We start from the raw sequence: 17,054 nt of genomic DNA, 5'->3' as shown, positions 1-17,054 counted from the left end.
CCTGGGCAGAGGCGGCTGCGCAGTCCAGACAGTTCACCTTCCCGTGAACTCAATGTCCTCTGAGCTTAACCTGCAAAAAGGCCCTTCAGAAGGATTTTTCCCAAAATAAAGAACCTGTCTCCAGTCACGTGGGCAAAAATAAGTGAAAGTTCCGCAGAGTGCCTGGCAGATATCTGCTTTGACCCACATCTGCTGAGAAGGAGAAGCTGGGCGGAGCGGTCAGAGGTGGCTCCAGGCTGGACCTGGGGAAGGAGGAGCCAGGGAGGCTCGGAGAGGAGGGGCCAAGGCGCGATGTCGGGACTAGCCTGGCAGAGCAGTTACTCAGCCTGGGTGCCCCAGCGGATGGTTGTTAAAACACTGAAATGCTTCTCTAACGGCTGGTAGCCAACCTCTGCCCTTCCCCCAGGTCTCCTGGCCCTCCCCCACCACACACACACATAACAGAATCCAACAACTACAAAGTTAATGTTTGGCCCAGCAGGGAACCTTGGGACCGTTGCTCTAGCTCTGTTATCAATGTCCCTTCCATACCTGCTGGTGTTTGGAACATGCCCTTGTGTCCAGGGTTAGGAGCTCTGAAGGGGAAATAAAGGTGGAGGCCAGGCTGGCATATTACTCAGGATGGACAAGGGTGTGCTGCTCTAACAAACAGCCCCACAGTCTCACACCACAAAGGTTCACTTCCCACTCCCATTAATGTGTCATTCCTGGGTTGGCAAAGGGGCTCTATTCATCAGTCGCTTAGGGGCTAGGCCTGACAGAGCCACTCTCCCTAATGTCACTAGCCATCATGACAATGAAAAAGAACCCAAGAGGGTCATTCACTGGACATTGAATACCCAAAGTGACACCTCATTCTGCTCACACCTCATTGGTAAGAACTCATCACATGGCCCCAGCCAATTACAGGGTCCAGTATGTGTCATGCTACCATGTACTTAGGAATCAATGGGACCAGGAATCACTGGCAAAATGACCACCATGGCAGAGGTGAGGGACCAGGGATCGGCAATGGCCAAAGGTCACATCAATGGAAGGGGAGAATTGGCTGAGGGAGAACCCTCTACATCAAAATTGGCCCCATGGCATCCCAGCCTCCGTGGGGCTCCCCCCAGGGCCGATGGGCTGCAGGGTAACAATTTGATGGTAGATGCGGTCCTCAGGCTGCAGACACATTAACTACTTTAATCATCAAAGAACTCAGTGAGGCAAGTTCAGCTGCTGTCCCCGTTTTGCAGCCAGGGAGGCACAGAGCAGCAGACTAACACCTAAGTTGCTCAGCTGGGAATCAGGTTTTGACCTGGGCCATCCAGCTCCTCTCCATGCTGAGCTGTCCCCCACGCACCTGCTCCACAGCCCTGTCCCTGCGGAGGACCAGAACCCCCGTGGTCAGTCCTCCTCTGGGCCAGTCCCACGGGGCACTGGGACCCATGGGAACCAGGACTGCAGAGCGCTGAGTAAGCAGGAGCTGCTGGCTTGGCGGCTGCCCTAGAGGCCGCGGGCGCCCAGGCCGGCCATCAGGGCCTCTCTGTGCCCACGTTGCAGGAGGGGCCGACAAACAGCAGATGGACGCCGAGCTACGGAAAGAGATGATGGCCATCTGGCCCAACCTGTCCCAGAAAACACTGGACCTGCTGGTCACCCCTCATAAGTGTAAGCGCCCAGACTGGCCTGGCCCCAGGCCTTGATCCACCAGGGCAGAGGGGGAGGGGAAGAGGAGGCACGGGGTTGGGAGACTGGTGCATGCAGGGGCGCGCGTCCCTGAGCCCGCTCTGTGCCCCTAGCCACGGACCTGACGGTGGGGAAGATCTATGCGGCCATGATGATCATGGAGTACTACCGCCAGAGCAAAGCCAAGAAGCTGCAGGCCATGCGTGAGGAGCAGGTACGGCCCAGGCCCTGGCAGCTGTCTCCTCCCATGTTCTTCCCTCTGGGGTCACCCAGGCTGGGAGACTGTAGCTGCTTTGTGTCACCATGAGGGCCATCCAGAGCAGTGGGGCGCCGCCAAGCCCCATGATAGGTCACTGAAAAGTAAGGCTGTGCCGAAGAGACGTAACCTGGATTAATTCACCTGCTCCACCAGTACTGGGGGGCATCTACTGTGTGTTGGGTGCTGTTGTCAGCCCTGGGGTGCAGTTATGAGCAAAACAGACCAGGAGCCCAGTTGGGGAAATGCCAAGAGTGGCAAATGACTAAATGACAGAGCATGGCAGAACGTAGTAAGCACCGTGAAAAAGAGTGCCTGGGGGGAGGGTGCAGATTGAAACAGGTAGTCAGGGAAGGCCTCCTTGAGGAGGTGACTTCTGAGCAAAGATGAAGGAAGATGAAAGAGAGTGGGTTGAGAAGATACCTGGGGGGAAGAACATTCCGGACAGAGGGAACAGCCAGTGCAAAGGCACTGAGGCAGGAGTGTGAGTTTGGGGAACAGCAAGGTCATGTGGCAGAACAGAACAAGCAAGAGGGGCAGTGGGGAGGGACAAGTTGATGAGTATGCGGGCCATGGGGAGAACTGTGACTTTTGCTCTGAGTAGGGGACTCCTCAGGGAGACTCTGATGCTGTGGGACAGAAGAGGGAAGTGGCCAGGCAGGAGTTGCTTCGTGCCCTCTGGTGGCCATGGGGAGTAAGGGCTGGAGCGGGGAGCGCTGGTTCAGGTGGGAGATTATGGGGCTGAACTTTGCAGGGGGCCATGGAGGCTGAGAAGTGATCCAGTTCTGGATAGATTTGGAAGAAAGGGGCTAGTGGGCTGACTCATGGATGAGACCCGAGTACGTGCTCCCCCACAGCTGAGCGTCCCCTCCGCAGCTTCCCTCACGTGTCCCCCTCCCCCCATGCACACACACTGTGCACACATGCTGCTCTCTGCCTCCCCAGAACCGGACACCTCTCATGTTCCAGCGCATGGAGCCCCCGTCGCCAACACAGGAGGGGGGGCCTGGCCAGAACGCCCTGCCTTCCACCCAGCTGGACCCAGGAGGAGGCCTGTAAGTGTCACTCCGGCTAGGAGGAGGGCGTGCCCGTCCCAGATACAGATGCCTCCGGAGTGCCCACTACCACCTGGCCCGTGTCTCACATGCAGGATGGCTCACGAAAGTGGCATCAAGGAGAGCCCTTCCTGGGTGACCCAGCGAGCCCAGGAGATGTTCCAGAAGACGGGCACGTGGAGCCCGGAGCGGGGGCCCCCTACCGACATGCCCAACAGCCGGCCCGACTCTCAGGTGCCTCTGTCCTCCTGCTGCCCCGCTGGGCAGCACAGGAAGGCGGGGTCTGGGCTCCCTCGCCTGCAGCCCCGTGCGCATCCGGCTGCCCCTGGGGTCCACGGGTCCAGCCCCGGGGCTCACCCAGCCTTGCCATCTGCCCTGCAGTCTGTGGAGATGCGAGAGATGGGCCGAGATGGCTACTCGGACAGTGAGCGCTACCTCCCCATGGAAGGCCAGGCCCGGGCTGCCTCCATGCCCCGCCTTCCTGCAGAGAACCAGGTGAGGGCTTTTACCCACCCCCCTGAGGTGGACCTGCCTCCCTAGGCCCCAGGCACCTCCTTCCTCCTCCAGACCCTCGTCTGGATGGGGTCTCCTGCGCCCTCGGCGGCAGCAAGCAGGCCCTGCCTGGCCACGCCGGGGGCATCTGGAGGCCCTGGTCCTCTTAGCTCTTCTGATGAAGGGCAGAGAGAAAGGGGCTCCCCTGTGCAGGGTGCGGTAGCCACTGCCAGGCGGTTTGTCTCTGCCGTGCTTGGGGGTGCTGTGGCCGGAGGGTGTGGAGGACACGTGGGGGTGTAGAAGGAGATGTGTGAGATTGCAGTCAAGAATGCACATACACGCGCGCACATAGGCATGGCCACACGTGCACACACACGTGTGTTCTTGCACACACATGCACGAGCGGGTCTGCTCTCAGGAACCTGGCAGGCCCTAGGACCTAGTAGCAGAGTCTGGGGAGGACCTGGGACAGCTGGGGTTCGTCCTGTCTGGTCTCTGTGGGGGCTGCTGGGGAGGGGGAGGGGCGTGTGCCTGATGTGTGTCTGTGTGTGGCTGCTTTATCCAGCTGCGGGGCCCGGGAAGGGGGAGGGTATGCGGGTCCTGCTGCTCCAGACCCCAGGGGACTGAAGCCAGAAGCATGGCTGGCTGCCCCCGGCCCGAGAGAGGGGCAGCATGTCTGACTGTGGAAGCTGCCCGTGCGCTGTGCGGGTCATGTGCACGGGGTGGGCGGCTGCGCTGTGCTGTGGCTGGGCCGGGGCCGCCCAGGGGCCTGGCCTCTGGCTGCTGGGAACTTGGGTGAGAAGCGCCCAGCCTGCATGTGGCTGCCCAGCCCCGCCCTGCCAGCCTCTGCGCCCCAGGACCTAGCTGCTGGGCCCCAGGAGAGGGTCGGGCAAACCCAGCTGATGGCCACCCCCTCCCAAGCTGCCCGCCCCCAGCTTTGAGTGTCAGCCAGAGCCAGGGCTGGAGGCATCGCATGAGGCAGAGCCCAGGGCCGGAGGGCTGCGGCCACACCGTCCCATCTGTCTGTCTCGAGCCTCTGCCATCTGTCTGTCTACGCTGTCTCCTGTCTGTCTCCTCTGTGCCCCGGAAGGACTTCCAGCTGGGCCAGGGGCCATCTGCTCACCAGGGACTTTAACCTCTCTTTCCCTCCCTTCGTTCTCCCCCTCACTCCTCAGGTCCATGTACTGCCTCTCACTCCCTCTCTTGGCTTTTATATTTATTTTCTTCTTTCTGTTTTTTCTGTGTGCACCATCCCGTGGGGCTGTGACAGAGGAGAAGGGGCCGGCCACGTGGGAATAACCTCAGTGTATGTACCGCCCGCCCTCCTGCCACCCAGCTGGGCTCCGGCCCCCTCTTCCCGCCCACCCCCCCTCGAGGGAGTCCTGTCATCTCTGCCCTCCCAGACCCCACTTTTCCTTTGCAGACAACACCCTCTCGCACCCTGTGGAGCCCTATCCTCGTGTATCCTGTTATCTGTGTGCCCTGGGGAGCTGGCCCTCCATCCCTCCTCCCCCTCCCCTCCTCAGAGCCCCACGCCAGGGGGCCATCATTTCAAGAATCCCGACCTCCTCCCCCCACACACACCTGGCCCACTCTTTCTCATTTCCCTGACCACCCCTGGCCCTCTGGTCCTATAGCCCTGTGTCCCTGAAAACTCCTCCCTCTCAGCTGGACAGGGCATAGAGGACTTCCGCCCAGCCCTTCTCCCCTCCCCTTCCAGCTGCAGAGAAGCGCAGGCCCCTCTCCAGGAGGCTGCCCCCGGGGGCTGCAGCACTCCCAGGGGCCCCGGCTGCAGGCCGAGGCTGAGCAGGAAGGTTCCCCAGGGCCTGCAGTGCCAGGGCAACCCCTCAGGTGGGCAGGAAAGCCCAGCCCCCCCGCCCCCCGCCCCGGCCAATGAGGACAGTGAGCTGGGGCGCTGGGTGCCTGGTCCCAAGCCTGTAGGCCCTACAGCCCGAGAGGCAGAGGCCTCTCACCCTCCAGGAGAGCAGGCAGGGTGAGAGCGAGGGCGCTGCCCGGTGCCCGGCTTCCCGGGCGTGCACGCTGGATGAGCAAAGCTGTTCTCCTCAGCCGGGCTGCGTGCCCGTGGCTGGACACCCGGGGCCTAGAGATACCCCCGGGGTGGTCCTGAAAAGCGGCAGGGATGGACCTGACAGACCCCCTGGCCAGAGCCCAGGATGGGCCTGGTTGATCAGGAGCCGAGCTCCCCTGCCTAACCGTGACCCTGGATGGCCACACCTCATCACTGACGGCTGACAGGGCAGGACAGATCGGGGCCACTGGTACCAGCCGCTGACCCCAGCCTGCTGGCCTGTCCTCCCCAGACCATCTCAGACACCAGCCCCATGAAGCGCTCAGCCTCCGTGCTGGGCCCCAAGGCCCGGCGCCTGGACGACTACTCCCTGGAGAGGGTGCCACCCGAAGAAAACCAACGGCACCACCAGCGGCGCCGCGACCGCGGCCACCGAGCCTCCGAGCGCTCCCTGGGCCGCTACACGGACGTGGACACAGGTGGGCTCCCCACAAGGTCCAGAGCCAGAGAAACCCGGGGACAGGGAGGGGGAGGGGGAAGAGAAAGCAGAGGTGGGTAGACCCCGATAGAAGAGGAGACCTGGATGGAACCGAGTCGCCAAGGGGACCTCAGGACCGGACCCCTGACACCCATCAGGTCCTCTTTGGTCCAGAAGAAGGCACCGCTCTCCAGGGCCCCTTGGCGGCCTCCTGGGTGCCTGTTCTGCCCCACCTCATGGCCTCCTTTCTGTCTGACACTCACCCGGCCCAGGCTTAGGGACAGACCTGAGCATGACCACCCAGTCGGGGGATCTGCCGTCAAAGGAGCGGGACCAGGAGCGGGGCCGTCCCAAGGACCGCAAGCACCGGCAGCACCACCACCACCACCACCACCACCACCCGCCCCCCGACAAGGAGCGCTATGCCCAAGACCGGCCTGACCACCGGGCCCGGGCCCGGGACCAGCGATGGTCCCGCTCGCCGAGTGAGGGCCCCGAGCACATGGCACACCGGCAGGTGGGTGCGGCAGGAGGTGCCCCCAGACCAAGCCGCGGAGGACCGAGAGAGGAGGGGGCCCACAGGCACTCTGGGCAGGGTCCTCGCTCCCCACTGTGACCTCTGACCCGGCCCGCCGTTGGGCTCCTTCCCAAGCCAAGGGGCGGCCTGGGCGAGGATGGACACTGCCTCCGGCCACTCTGCCCCCCAGCCCCCTGCCCGCCCGCCCCCCGCTCCCCGCCTGCAGCTGCTTCCTCTTTGGTTGTGGATCATGTTTGAGTTCTGGCCAGCCTGGCCCTTACGGCTCCCTGCAGCGCTGGCTGCCCGCTGCCTTTCGCTTTCCTTTAACCCGGCTTCCGTTTTTGTTCCAATTATGATTTCTGTCCTCTGGACGCCTGTGAGTAATTTTTGAAACTTCTGCTATTTTAACCCCGAAACTTACAAAACTCCATTTCTCATTTCTCTTTTCACTTTGTTGTGTTGGTTTTTTACTTCCCCCGCCCTCCTTGTCTCCTTCCCTCCTTCCCCTTCCCCCCCCCCCACCCTTCTCCTTCTCTTCCCCCTCCTCCTCCTCCCCGTGGCTGTCGCTTTTTTTCCTTTTTTTCCATTCAAATGTCCTGTGTCCCCCACCCCCTCCTCCCCCTCCTGGCCCCACTCCTGTCCTCCTTTGGTTTTCCTTTGCCCCCCTCCCTGTGTCTCCTCCTGTCTCCTCCTGGTTGATTTTGTTGTATCTTTTTTTTTGATTTCCTTTGTTTCAATTTTCGTGTAGGGCAGTAGTTCCGTAAGTGGAAGCCCAGCCCCCTCAACATCTGGTACCAGCACTCCGCGGCGGGGCCGCCGCCAGCTCCCCCAGACCCCCTCCACTCCCCGGCCACACGTGTCCTATTCCCCTGTGATCCGCAAGGCCGGCGGCTCGGGGCCCCCGCAGCAGCAGCAGGTGGCGCGGCCTGGCCGGACGGCCCCCAGCGGCCCGCGGAGGTACCCGGGCCCCGCAGCCGAGCCTCTGGCAGGGGAGCGGCCGCAGGGGGGACACAGCAGCAGCCGCTCGCCCGCGATGGAGCGTCGGGGCCCGGCCCGGAGCGAGTCCCCCAGGGCATGTCGCCAAGGCGGGACGCGGTGGCCGACGTCTGTTGCGCACGCTTCCGAGTGGTCCCCGGGCCCCCGGCACCACGGTTACTACCGGGGTTCCGACTACGACGAGGCCGATGGCCCCGGCGGCGGTGGGGACGATGGGCCCTACGACGCGCCGCCCCCCGCGCGACACGCGTGCTCTCCCAGGACTCCTCGGGCCGCGGGCCCTGCCTGCGCGTCGCCTTCTCGGCATGGCCGGCGACTCCCCAACGGCTACTACCCGGCCCACGGACTGGCCAGGCCCCGCGGGCCGGGCTCCCGAAAAGGCCTGCACGAAGCCTACAGCGAGACAGACGACGACGACTGGTGCTAAGCCCGGGCGAGGTGGCACCCGCGCCCGCCCGGCCCCCTCCCCACGCACCCCACGCACACATCCCACGGGGAGGAGCCGCGGCCCGGCCGCGAGGCCACCTCGCTGCCACCTGCCCAGCACACGGGGGAGGCCGGGGAGAGGACCTGCCGGACGCCCCCGGACTCTGGAGGGAGTCCCCAGGGCCAGGACACACCTGGGTGTCTCACAAAAGCCCTCGGCGCCCCCCACCCAGCCCCGGCCCCCTATGAAGGGGGGCCCGCGGGGACAGACAAACCACACAGCCAAGGGATTCGAATTAACTCAGCCATTTTTGGAGAACCTTGGGGAAAATGGAAATTTAAAAAAAAAAAAAAAAAAACATTTTTAAAAGAAAAACGGGGAGAAAAAAAATCGCTTCTATTGATGAGTTTTATCATCTTAATTGAATCTTTCCTTCCCCTGATGAACGCGAGCTGGTGGCCAGTGTGTGGCAGAGAACCCGACAGACACCCAGCGTCCCACACAGACCTCTGCCGGACGCGCTCGCACCCCCACATCCGTTCTCAGACACACACAGGAGTGCTTGCTGGTTATACCAAACCCTACTATTACTGCCTGCAGAAATCGATTTAAAAAAAAATAAACAATTTTAAAAAGGACAAAAAAATTAATGATTGAGAAAAGAAGCATTTTTTCCTGACATTTGGTCCTGCTCGAAATAACAAAAGAAAAAAAAAACAAACAAAAAAACACCACCACCGATTTCCTTTGCTTCTTTTTGCCTTTTTCCTACCTTGTTTGAAAACTGTGGGCTTGGGACTGTGAATTATTGCATGACATTCAAAAATTAAAAAAAAAAAATAAAAATAGTTGAATCAAAGGGCTTATGGACTGGAGTGGTCATTGCCCCTCTGCAAAGTGTCCCCCAGGTGTTTTGAGGGGAACCATGTAAGGAGGCGATTTGTCAGTAGCTAAGAATGAGGAGGTCAGGGCTCTCCCGTCCTGTGTTCTTTGCAGTGCCTGGGGGTTGTTCCAGACCCAATGGAGACCAGGGCAGATACGCTCCACCCTCCCGGCTTGGTGGCCAGAGCGCCAGGGATTCTGGCTGCCTTAGCAGGCCCGGGAAAGCCAAGGCCAGAGATGCTTAACCAGGTCCTTGCCAGCTGTCCAGTAAGAAACTAGAGAGGATTGTGTCCCGTCCCCCACCACTACCGTTTACATTCAAGAGAGGGTTTTAACTTCCTAACCAGGCAGCTTGACTAATCACAGCCTCCACAGACTTTCCAACCAGCTGCCTGCTCAAGGCAAGTCTCACCTCTGTCAAAGGTCCTCTTCCAGGTGCTGGAGCTGTTCAGGAGAGGGGGAAGGGGTATGTAATTCTCTCCAGAGCCAGGGACGCTGTAGTCATTTGTCTGCCAGGGAATGAGGTCCACTGCTGGAGCCCCACATACCCTGGGACCCAGAGGCCAAGCCTATAGCTGGGTGCCAGGAGGCTGGACCCCAGGCCGGCGCAGCCCGCACCTTCAGGCAGGAGTGAGTATAAATTGCCCAGTAGACACAGATCGGGGGAGAATCAGGGAATGAAAGAGGCCAAGGGGGACTTGACTTTCTCCCTGGCTGCATCTCCTCAGGCCCAGGCCTGGGCCACTTCACTGGGAAGCCTAGAGAAGGGCCAAGGGACAAGCTCTGAGGGCCAGGGGTGCTGTGCAAACGCCCTGGGCAGCGCCCTTCCGGGGGCGCAAAGTTCCACGCCACCCGGGCTCCATTTCAGGCACGTCCTCAGGGCCTCGAGGAACTGCTCCCCCTTCCCTGCCACACACGGCCTCCAGTCGCCACTTCTCTGAGTCCCAATGTCCTGTCTGTGAAATGGGACCCTCTGCTGTGTCAAGGAGGCAAAATTTTCCTCTGTCCTCGTAGGCTCAGTGACCGAGACCCGTGAATTAAACAAGTGACACACCAATGGGAGAAAAAGCGCACAATTTTTATTAATATTTACAGAAAAGGAAAGTCACAGAATAAAAGTGAAATTCAAAGAAGCACTCCTTTTAACAGGGGATTTGGGCTTCAAGGGACTATAAATCATGGGGGAAATGACTAGGAAATAAGTGGAAAAACTAAAGAAATGTGCAGGCTATGATAGTAAGGTTTGTTGAGACTGATCCATCTCAGCGCTGACGCTCCATCTCCCCTGATAAGATTCACTCTCCTCTTCCCGGTAGGGAAGGCGGGGCACCTTCACACAGAGAAACTCAGGTCACCTTCTGAAAGGGAAATGTGTTCCCTGCTTTTAGTCAGAAAGGGGGAGGGCCGACAACTCCCTGCGTCTCTTGATTCTCAACTTCCTTCAGCTCAGAATCATCAAAATATTTGGGGTGCATGACCCAATTGCCATCAAAGGGCTCAGGGGTCATGACGGATGAGGGTTCCCCTCCAGGGTCCCTGGGACAGACAGGTCTGTGCAACTGGCCCCAGGGGACTCGGACAGCACTGAGGAGGCCTGATTTGAGAGAAACAACCAGCAGGGGGAGTGCGGGAACAAGGCGCTCAGGCCCGGGGCTGTTCGTGGCCCTCAGATGAAAAACCCTCACCTGCACAGCGAAGCCAGTATCTTACAGTGACCAGTGCTTACAGTGATAAAACGTTTAAGTTTAAAAACTTTTACAAAATTAATGAAGTCGTAGTACTATTGGCCCCCCTAGGGCCACCGTAACAAATTACCACAGGCTCAGCAGCTTAAAACAGCAACGTATTCCTCACAATTCAGGAGGAAAGACGGCTGAGATCCGTCTAGGTGTCAGCGGGGCTTCAGGGCCGCACCGAAAGCCCCGAAGGAGAATGCGCTCCCCCACCCTGACCCCCTGCTTTCTTCCAGTTCCTGGTGGCAGCGGGCATTGCTTGGTGTCCTCCGCTTGAGACTGCCTCACCTCAGTCTCTGCCTCTGCCTTCACCCAGCTGTGTTCCCTGCATCTGTGTGTCTTTTTCTGTCTTTCATGAAGACACTTGCCCTGGATTTAGGACCCCCCTCAGTCCAGTTTGATCTCATTTCCACCCTTACCTCAATTATATCTGCAACGCTCCTATTTTCAAATAAGTTCCCAAGTGAGAGATATATTTGGTCTTTGTCTTCAGTTCCTGGCACAGAACTCCTATAACCCTTGGAATTCCTGAGTCGTAGGCGTGCCTTTTGTTATCCATAAGGAGCCCCTTTATTTATTTATTTTTATTGATTTTGAAAAACATCGATTTGTTGTTCCACTTATTTATTGCTTTTTTTATTTATTTATTTTCAGAGAGAGGGGAAGTGAGGGAGAAAGAGACGGTGAGAAACATCAATGTGTGAGAGAAACATCAATCAGTTGCCTCTTGCACACCCCCAACGGGGGACCTGGCCCGCAACCCAGGCGTGTACCCTGACAGGGAATCGAACCCATGACCTTCCAGTTCACAGGCCAGCACTCAATCCACTAAGCCGCAGCAGCCAGGGCTGTTCCACTTATTTATGCATTCATTGGTTGATTCTTGCATGTGCCCTGACCAGGGATCAAACTGAAACCTTGGTGCATTGTGGGTGATGCTCTCACCAACTGAACTACCCTACCAGGGCATAGAGAGCCTCGACAGATTACACCTGAGTTTATGTTAATAGGGTGGCTTAGGGTGGGGCACCCTAGGTAGCTTTAGCGTGAGGCCTGGTCTGCAGAAAGACCATGCTGACAAACACATCCAGGTACCACAGTGGGAGGATGGGACATCCTAGCTTCACAGAGACAAAAGCTTCTGCTCTCGGGGCCTCTCCGGACCTTGCTTCATGTACCCCTTTCTCGGGCAGTTCATCTGTATTCTTTATAATAAGCCAGTAACATCAAAAGTGCCTTCCTGAGACCTGTGAGCTCATCCACAAAATGGTTAGGCCCGGGGAAAAGGAGAGTCCTAGAAACCCTCCATTTATAACTGGTGGTTCAGAACTGCAGGTGGTCCGGGACTTGGGCCCGGGGTGGGGCCCTGGCTGGTGTGGCTCAGCGGATTGAGCACCAGCCTGTGAACTGAAAGGTGGTTGGCTCCGTCCCCCGTCAGGGCGCAAGCCTGGGTGTCCCCGGTTGGGGGTTTGTGAGAGGCAACCCACTGATGTTTCTCTTCCTCTCTTTCTCTCTTCCTTCCCCTCTCTCTGAAAATAAATAAAACCTTTAAAAAACATAAAGTGGGGGCGGGGCTCAGCCTTTTAACCCAGGTAGATAAGGTCAGAACTGAATTGTTGGACACATAGTTCTCGTCAGAGAATTGGTCGGCATAGGGGAAACGCACGCAGGGGCATCAGCAAACGTCCCCGCGCTGTCATGAGGTCCCCCGTGGACACACATTTTGGAGAGACGCCACTCAAACCGTGACAGTAATACAAGCAATAAAGTAGATATGAAAAAACTGAGAAGGTGACGGTGTTACTGAACAAAAGGACCCCTACCAAAACAACAACACCCTCCTTCCCTGGGACCCCTCAGTTGTGGGTCCTTCGCCTGCCTGCCCTTGGAATTATGGCTCTGAATGGCAGAGTTTGGTGAAGAGGAAAAGGAACTATTTATTCAAAAGTTATACAGGTTTGATGAATGGCTAAATGTCACCCTTAAACCTCAAAATCCCTTCAAAACAATCACCAGCACACACACCGTCCTGCCTTCCCCCCCTCTGCCCAGTGAGGCCAGTGAGGCCAGTCGGGGTACCATCCTTCAGAAGAAAAAAAGGACAGGAGCCCGGGGCTCGGCCAGGCAGGCCTCTCGCAGGTCTCAGCACCATCCGCTGCGTCGCCGCGATCTCCAGCTCTTAATCCATAACCATGTGGCACCTTCTCCCGGCCCACTAGCAAGAGTCCTTCCCCCCTCTTTCTTCCCGCGTGGTCTTCACACTGTTCCCCAGAGTCTGTGTCCCTTTGTCTCTCCTGCAGGCCCCTGTCTCTCCTCCCTCTCTCCCAGTTACGTTCTGTAGAAAGTCTTTGAAACCTTCCTGATTAGCTTTGGTGATATGCAGAATAACTCCCTTTGCATATGAGGAATGAAGCTATCCTGTTATTGACATACAAAATGACTCTCAGTGGCCCTGCTCAAGGCTCCCATCCCCCATGGCGGTCTGCCCTGGGGTGGGGAGAATATATTTTTCTTGGACACCCCAATCTCTGGACCCCGTTACAAGTACACTTTGGGGGGCCCTGGCTGTGCCCCGTTACAACGGTGTTGTGAATGACCGAAATATGGGACACAGTCAAACAAGAAAGCCACTGACTCTGGCTCTGTCACCCACTCTGTGTCCCACAGGAGCTGACCTCGCCCTGAGCCTGTGTCCCATGGGTACAGTTGGCATGACGAGGAGTCAGCCCTTCACGTGCCGCGCTGCCCGGTGCTCAAGGCTGAAAGTGCACACCCTCTCAGAACCGCCTTGTCGAAATCCCAACTCCCAAGGGTGAAAGTATTAGGAGGTGATGAGGTCACGAGGGTGGAGCCCCCACGAATGGGATTGGTGCTGTTCGTATTGTTAAACAAAAACCGGTAACTTCTAAGGCTGAAAGTCTTTTTAAAAGACTTCCTCAGAAAGAGCCCCCTGGAAGTTAATTTAATAATTCCAGCGTACACTAAGGAGTGTGAGCAGTCTTTAGTTGGTTTTGCACTGCGGTTGTTAACTGATTAACCACTTTTTGTCTCTTCCTCCTGATAAGGGAACTCAAGAGTTCAAGACTTTAGCTTCAGTCAGAGTTGAGAGGCTTAAGTGATTAATGCCTGTGGAAGGCTTTTATTCCAGGAACTCCGGGGACTGGAATGCGTGACCACGTGATTTGAGGAGGTCGACAAGCCATTTATCCTTGAGCCCCGGGGGTTCTGCAAGCCTTGGAGATGGTATCTGAGCCATGGTGTTCCAGGGAGGGAACATCTGCGAGGCAGATAAAAGATTGTTGATCAACAGATAAAGAAGAACTAGGAAAATTGCCTCCAGACTGCAACTCTCATCTGATTAACCCTTTTCCCAAACCCCTTATCTACCCTGCTCCTTATAAGAAGGACCGCTTGAGATGAGATGTCAAGGTGGTTTCTGAAGCCACAGAAGCCACAGTCTTCTCAGATCACCCACATCTGAATAAAGCGCCCATAAAGATCCAATTACTGTCTCCCCTTCCGGGTTCTGGTGGTGACAGGCAGCACGAGCCCTGCCGGCTTTTCCGATTTCGCTCCCGCCCTCTGGCCTGCTGTCCTTTAATCTAGGGCATCTCAGAAGTTTCTCCTTGTCGGAGAGCTGCCTTGTCCCTTACACCATGTGAGGACACAGCAAGACGAAGCCATCTATGAACCAGGAAGGGGGGCCCTCACCAGACACAGAATCTGCTGGCACCTTGATCTTGGGCTTCTAGCTTCCAGAATAGCAAGGAATAAATGTCTGTTGTGTATAAGCCACACGCAGAAGTATTCTGTCATAGCAGCCCAAACGGACTAAGACAGCTGAACACCTGCTGAAGGCCAGATGGGGGTGCTGCAGTGGATGAGCTAACAAGGGCTGCTGGCTGGAGTAGAGTCTGCAAAAGGATTGGACATGAAATTGCTGTCATTCCACCCGGCCCTGGATCTGCCATGACAGCCCCATTCGCTAAATGTGACACCCACACGCCATCTGGCCTCCTGTCCTTGCCCAGAACAGTGGCCCGTGCCCCTCTGCAGTTCCTGTCACAGCCACCACCTTGCACTCAGCAAGCTACACAGCTTCAGTCCCCCTCCCAGCTTCTGACACCGTTCTACCCAAGGCCCAGCTCCCCTACCACCTCCCGACCCCTCCCGCCCACCCTGCTCCAGCTCTTAAAAGAGAGAAAGCCCTGGCTATCCATGCTCCTAGAAAGCAATCTGAGCCCCGGGCAGGTAGCTCAGATGGTTAGAGCATCGTCCCAATATGCCAGAGATGCGGGTTTGATCCCTGGTCGGGGCACATACAAGAATCAACCAATGAATGCATAAATGGGTGGAACAACAAATCAATGTCTGTCTCTCCCCCCCCCCCATTTCCCCCCATTCTCTCCCCCTTTCAAATCAATAAAAGATACATATATAAAGAAAATGATCTGGAAGGAAAATACAAAGTCCCTGTGGATGGCACTTACTCCCAGGAAGAGCTGAGAAGCTGCTGAGATAATTTTCAAAAACAATCACTTTTGTAATTCGGAAACCATTTTTAAAGGTGTCCAGACACCTCCAAAAAGTAGTTCCTACGCTCCAGGTTATCCTGGCCAATCAAAGTTCACATCATAATAATCAGTTGGACAACTAAACTTGACTCGGAGCCCCCAGAACCAAGGCCCAGGCCTTGTTCAAGGTTGTGTCCACAGCTTCTGGCCCCGAGTACAGCTGGTTGAGCTGAGGCTGCACAGGCAGGGCCAAGTTGCACCAAGCAGGCAGCGCCACCTAGAGGCCAGATGATGACTAGCCAAAGGCATGATTGCAGTAACTGGTCAGGGAGCTGGAGTAGGGGCGACCAGAAGAAGAGGTGCGTGGGGTCAGAGCAGCGCCACTCACTGCTTCAGGGACAGAAGCTGCATCAACCGGGACATCACATGTGTAAGTGTCTATCAAAAGAACTTCCTAACGACTACTCAGAACAAAGCCACTGACTCAGGAAGACAGAGCATCCTGCTGGAGACCCTGCCAGCCTCTACATGTCTGCCCCCAACTTTTCTCAGGAATTGCCCAGAGGAGAGGGCAGGCCAGCAGAGGGGCTCTGGGAGCGCGGTGGGAGGAGGGGCTGCTACGAGAAGCAGGAGAAAAGGGAGGCACTTTCAGATCAGAAAACTAAGGGTCAGAACGTTTCCCTCATTTGCCCAAGGTCTTGCCCCAGGTCATATAGGATAAAGGATAAGACCTTGAATCTGCAGCCCATAGGGTTCCCTTTAGTCAGCTCCTTGCCTCCAAGGGGGTAAGGATATGCCCGTCTTGGCTACAACCGAGTAACCTCCTGCCAGCTGCATCCCTACCCCCCATGGTGCGGCCCCTTTTCTGGTTCCACCATCCTCTCAACCCACTCCCAGGCACCACTTCCTGTCCACCAGGCCTGCTTAGAGTGTAAACTGCCAAACCACCAAGTGGGAACACAGTCTCTAGGTCTTTGAACTTCAGCCGTCAAAAGTTCAAGGTGGTTCGAGGTATTGCACAAATCTCCATTCTCTACCCATTTTGCTGGTCAAGGTGAACAAGGTCATGTTGCCTCATGATTGGAAGAGTGAACCAAAAGTCCCCTGGTGGAAAAAAAAATTGTTCAGTCCCCTGGTGGACAGGGTGGACAATTAGAGCTCTCCTCCCCACCTGCGCCCCCAGGACAACTCCGTCTGGCCCTGCTTTGGGCCAGCTGCGACCCTGAGGATTTCACCTGCTGGGCAGGGAACTCAGACATGACCTGATTCCCCTGGAGGCACGGTGGTCTAGTCCAGGCCCGTCCAACAGCAATTTAAAGTGAGTTGAGTCATGTTTAAATATTCTGCTTCTCACAATGAAGAAAGTAAAAAGGAACAAGTGAAAAAAAAATTTAAGACTTTATTTATTTATTTTTAGAGAGAAGGGAAGGAAGGGACAAAGAGGGAGAGAAACATCTATGTGAGAAGTTGCCTCTGCACCCAGATCAGGGACCAAACCAGCAACCCAGGCGTGTGCTCTGACTGGCAATCGAACTGGTGACCTTTGGCTTTGTGGGACGGACAACACCCAACCAACGGAGCCACATCAGTCAGGGCCAGATGACATTTTATTTTAGTTGTTTTTTTTTTTTTAATAGAGATGAAATTCACATAGAATTAACTGCTTCAGTTGTATAATTACAGCATTTGGTAAATTCGCAATGTTGTGCAAGCACTACCTCTCCTAGTTTCAAACTATTTGTACCCTCCCGAGGTAAAACCCCATCCCCATCGTCAATCACTCCCCATCCTCCCTATGGCGGCCATCGGCAACCACCAATCTAATTCTGGTTTCTCTACATTTGCTCCTTCTGGACATTTCATATAAAAGGGACCATATAATATGTGACCTTCTAGTCAGGCTTCTTTCATTCAGCATAATGTTTTCATGGTTCATTCACATTGTAACATGTATCAGGACTCCATTCCTTTTTACAGGTGAATAATAGTCCACTGAGTGGATGG

At 56.6% G+C, this 17,054-nt stretch overlaps 1 protein-coding gene across 4 annotated transcripts in view; it reads left to right on the top strand.

Annotated features, from left to right (window-relative positions):
• The window catches only part of CACNA1A (calcium voltage-gated channel subunit alpha1 A), a 204,933-nt gene extending 196,908 nt beyond the window's left edge, over positions 1-8,025 (top strand). For 2 of the 4 annotated variants that reach the window (XM_054563540.1, XM_054563537.1), the window contains exons 39-47: positions 1,546-1,653; positions 1,785-1,885; positions 2,873-2,982; positions 3,078-3,216; positions 3,364-3,477; positions 4,745-4,780; positions 5,796-5,982; positions 6,254-6,498; positions 7,247-8,025. In XM_054563540.1, the coding sequence (XP_054419515.1) occupies positions 1,546-1,653; positions 1,785-1,885; positions 2,873-2,982; positions 3,078-3,216; positions 3,364-3,477; positions 4,745-4,780; positions 5,796-5,982; positions 6,254-6,498; positions 7,247-7,921 (1,715 nt within the window). In that variant the 3' untranslated portion in view covers positions 7,922-8,025. The remainder of the gene's footprint in view (positions 1-1,545; positions 1,654-1,784; positions 1,886-2,872; positions 2,983-3,077; positions 3,217-3,363; positions 3,478-4,744; positions 4,781-5,795; positions 5,983-6,253; positions 6,499-7,246) is intronic. The other 2 variants (XM_054563539.1, XM_054563538.1) reach the window with 2 other exon arrangements.
• The last annotated feature ends 9,029 nt before the right edge of the window (positions 8,026-17,054 follow it).

This window comes from Pteronotus mesoamericanus, unplaced genomic scaffold, assembly GCF_021234165.1.
Source record: "Pteronotus mesoamericanus isolate MK-2021 breed Mesoamerican mustached bat unplaced genomic scaffold, CSHL_Meso_final scaffold_827, whole genome shotgun sequence".
Classification (NCBI taxonomy): domain Eukaryota; kingdom Metazoa; phylum Chordata; class Mammalia; order Chiroptera; family Mormoopidae; genus Pteronotus; species Pteronotus mesoamericanus.
The sequence above is the reverse complement of the archived record's forward strand: the minus strand, read 5'-3'. Positions and strand labels throughout refer to the sequence as shown.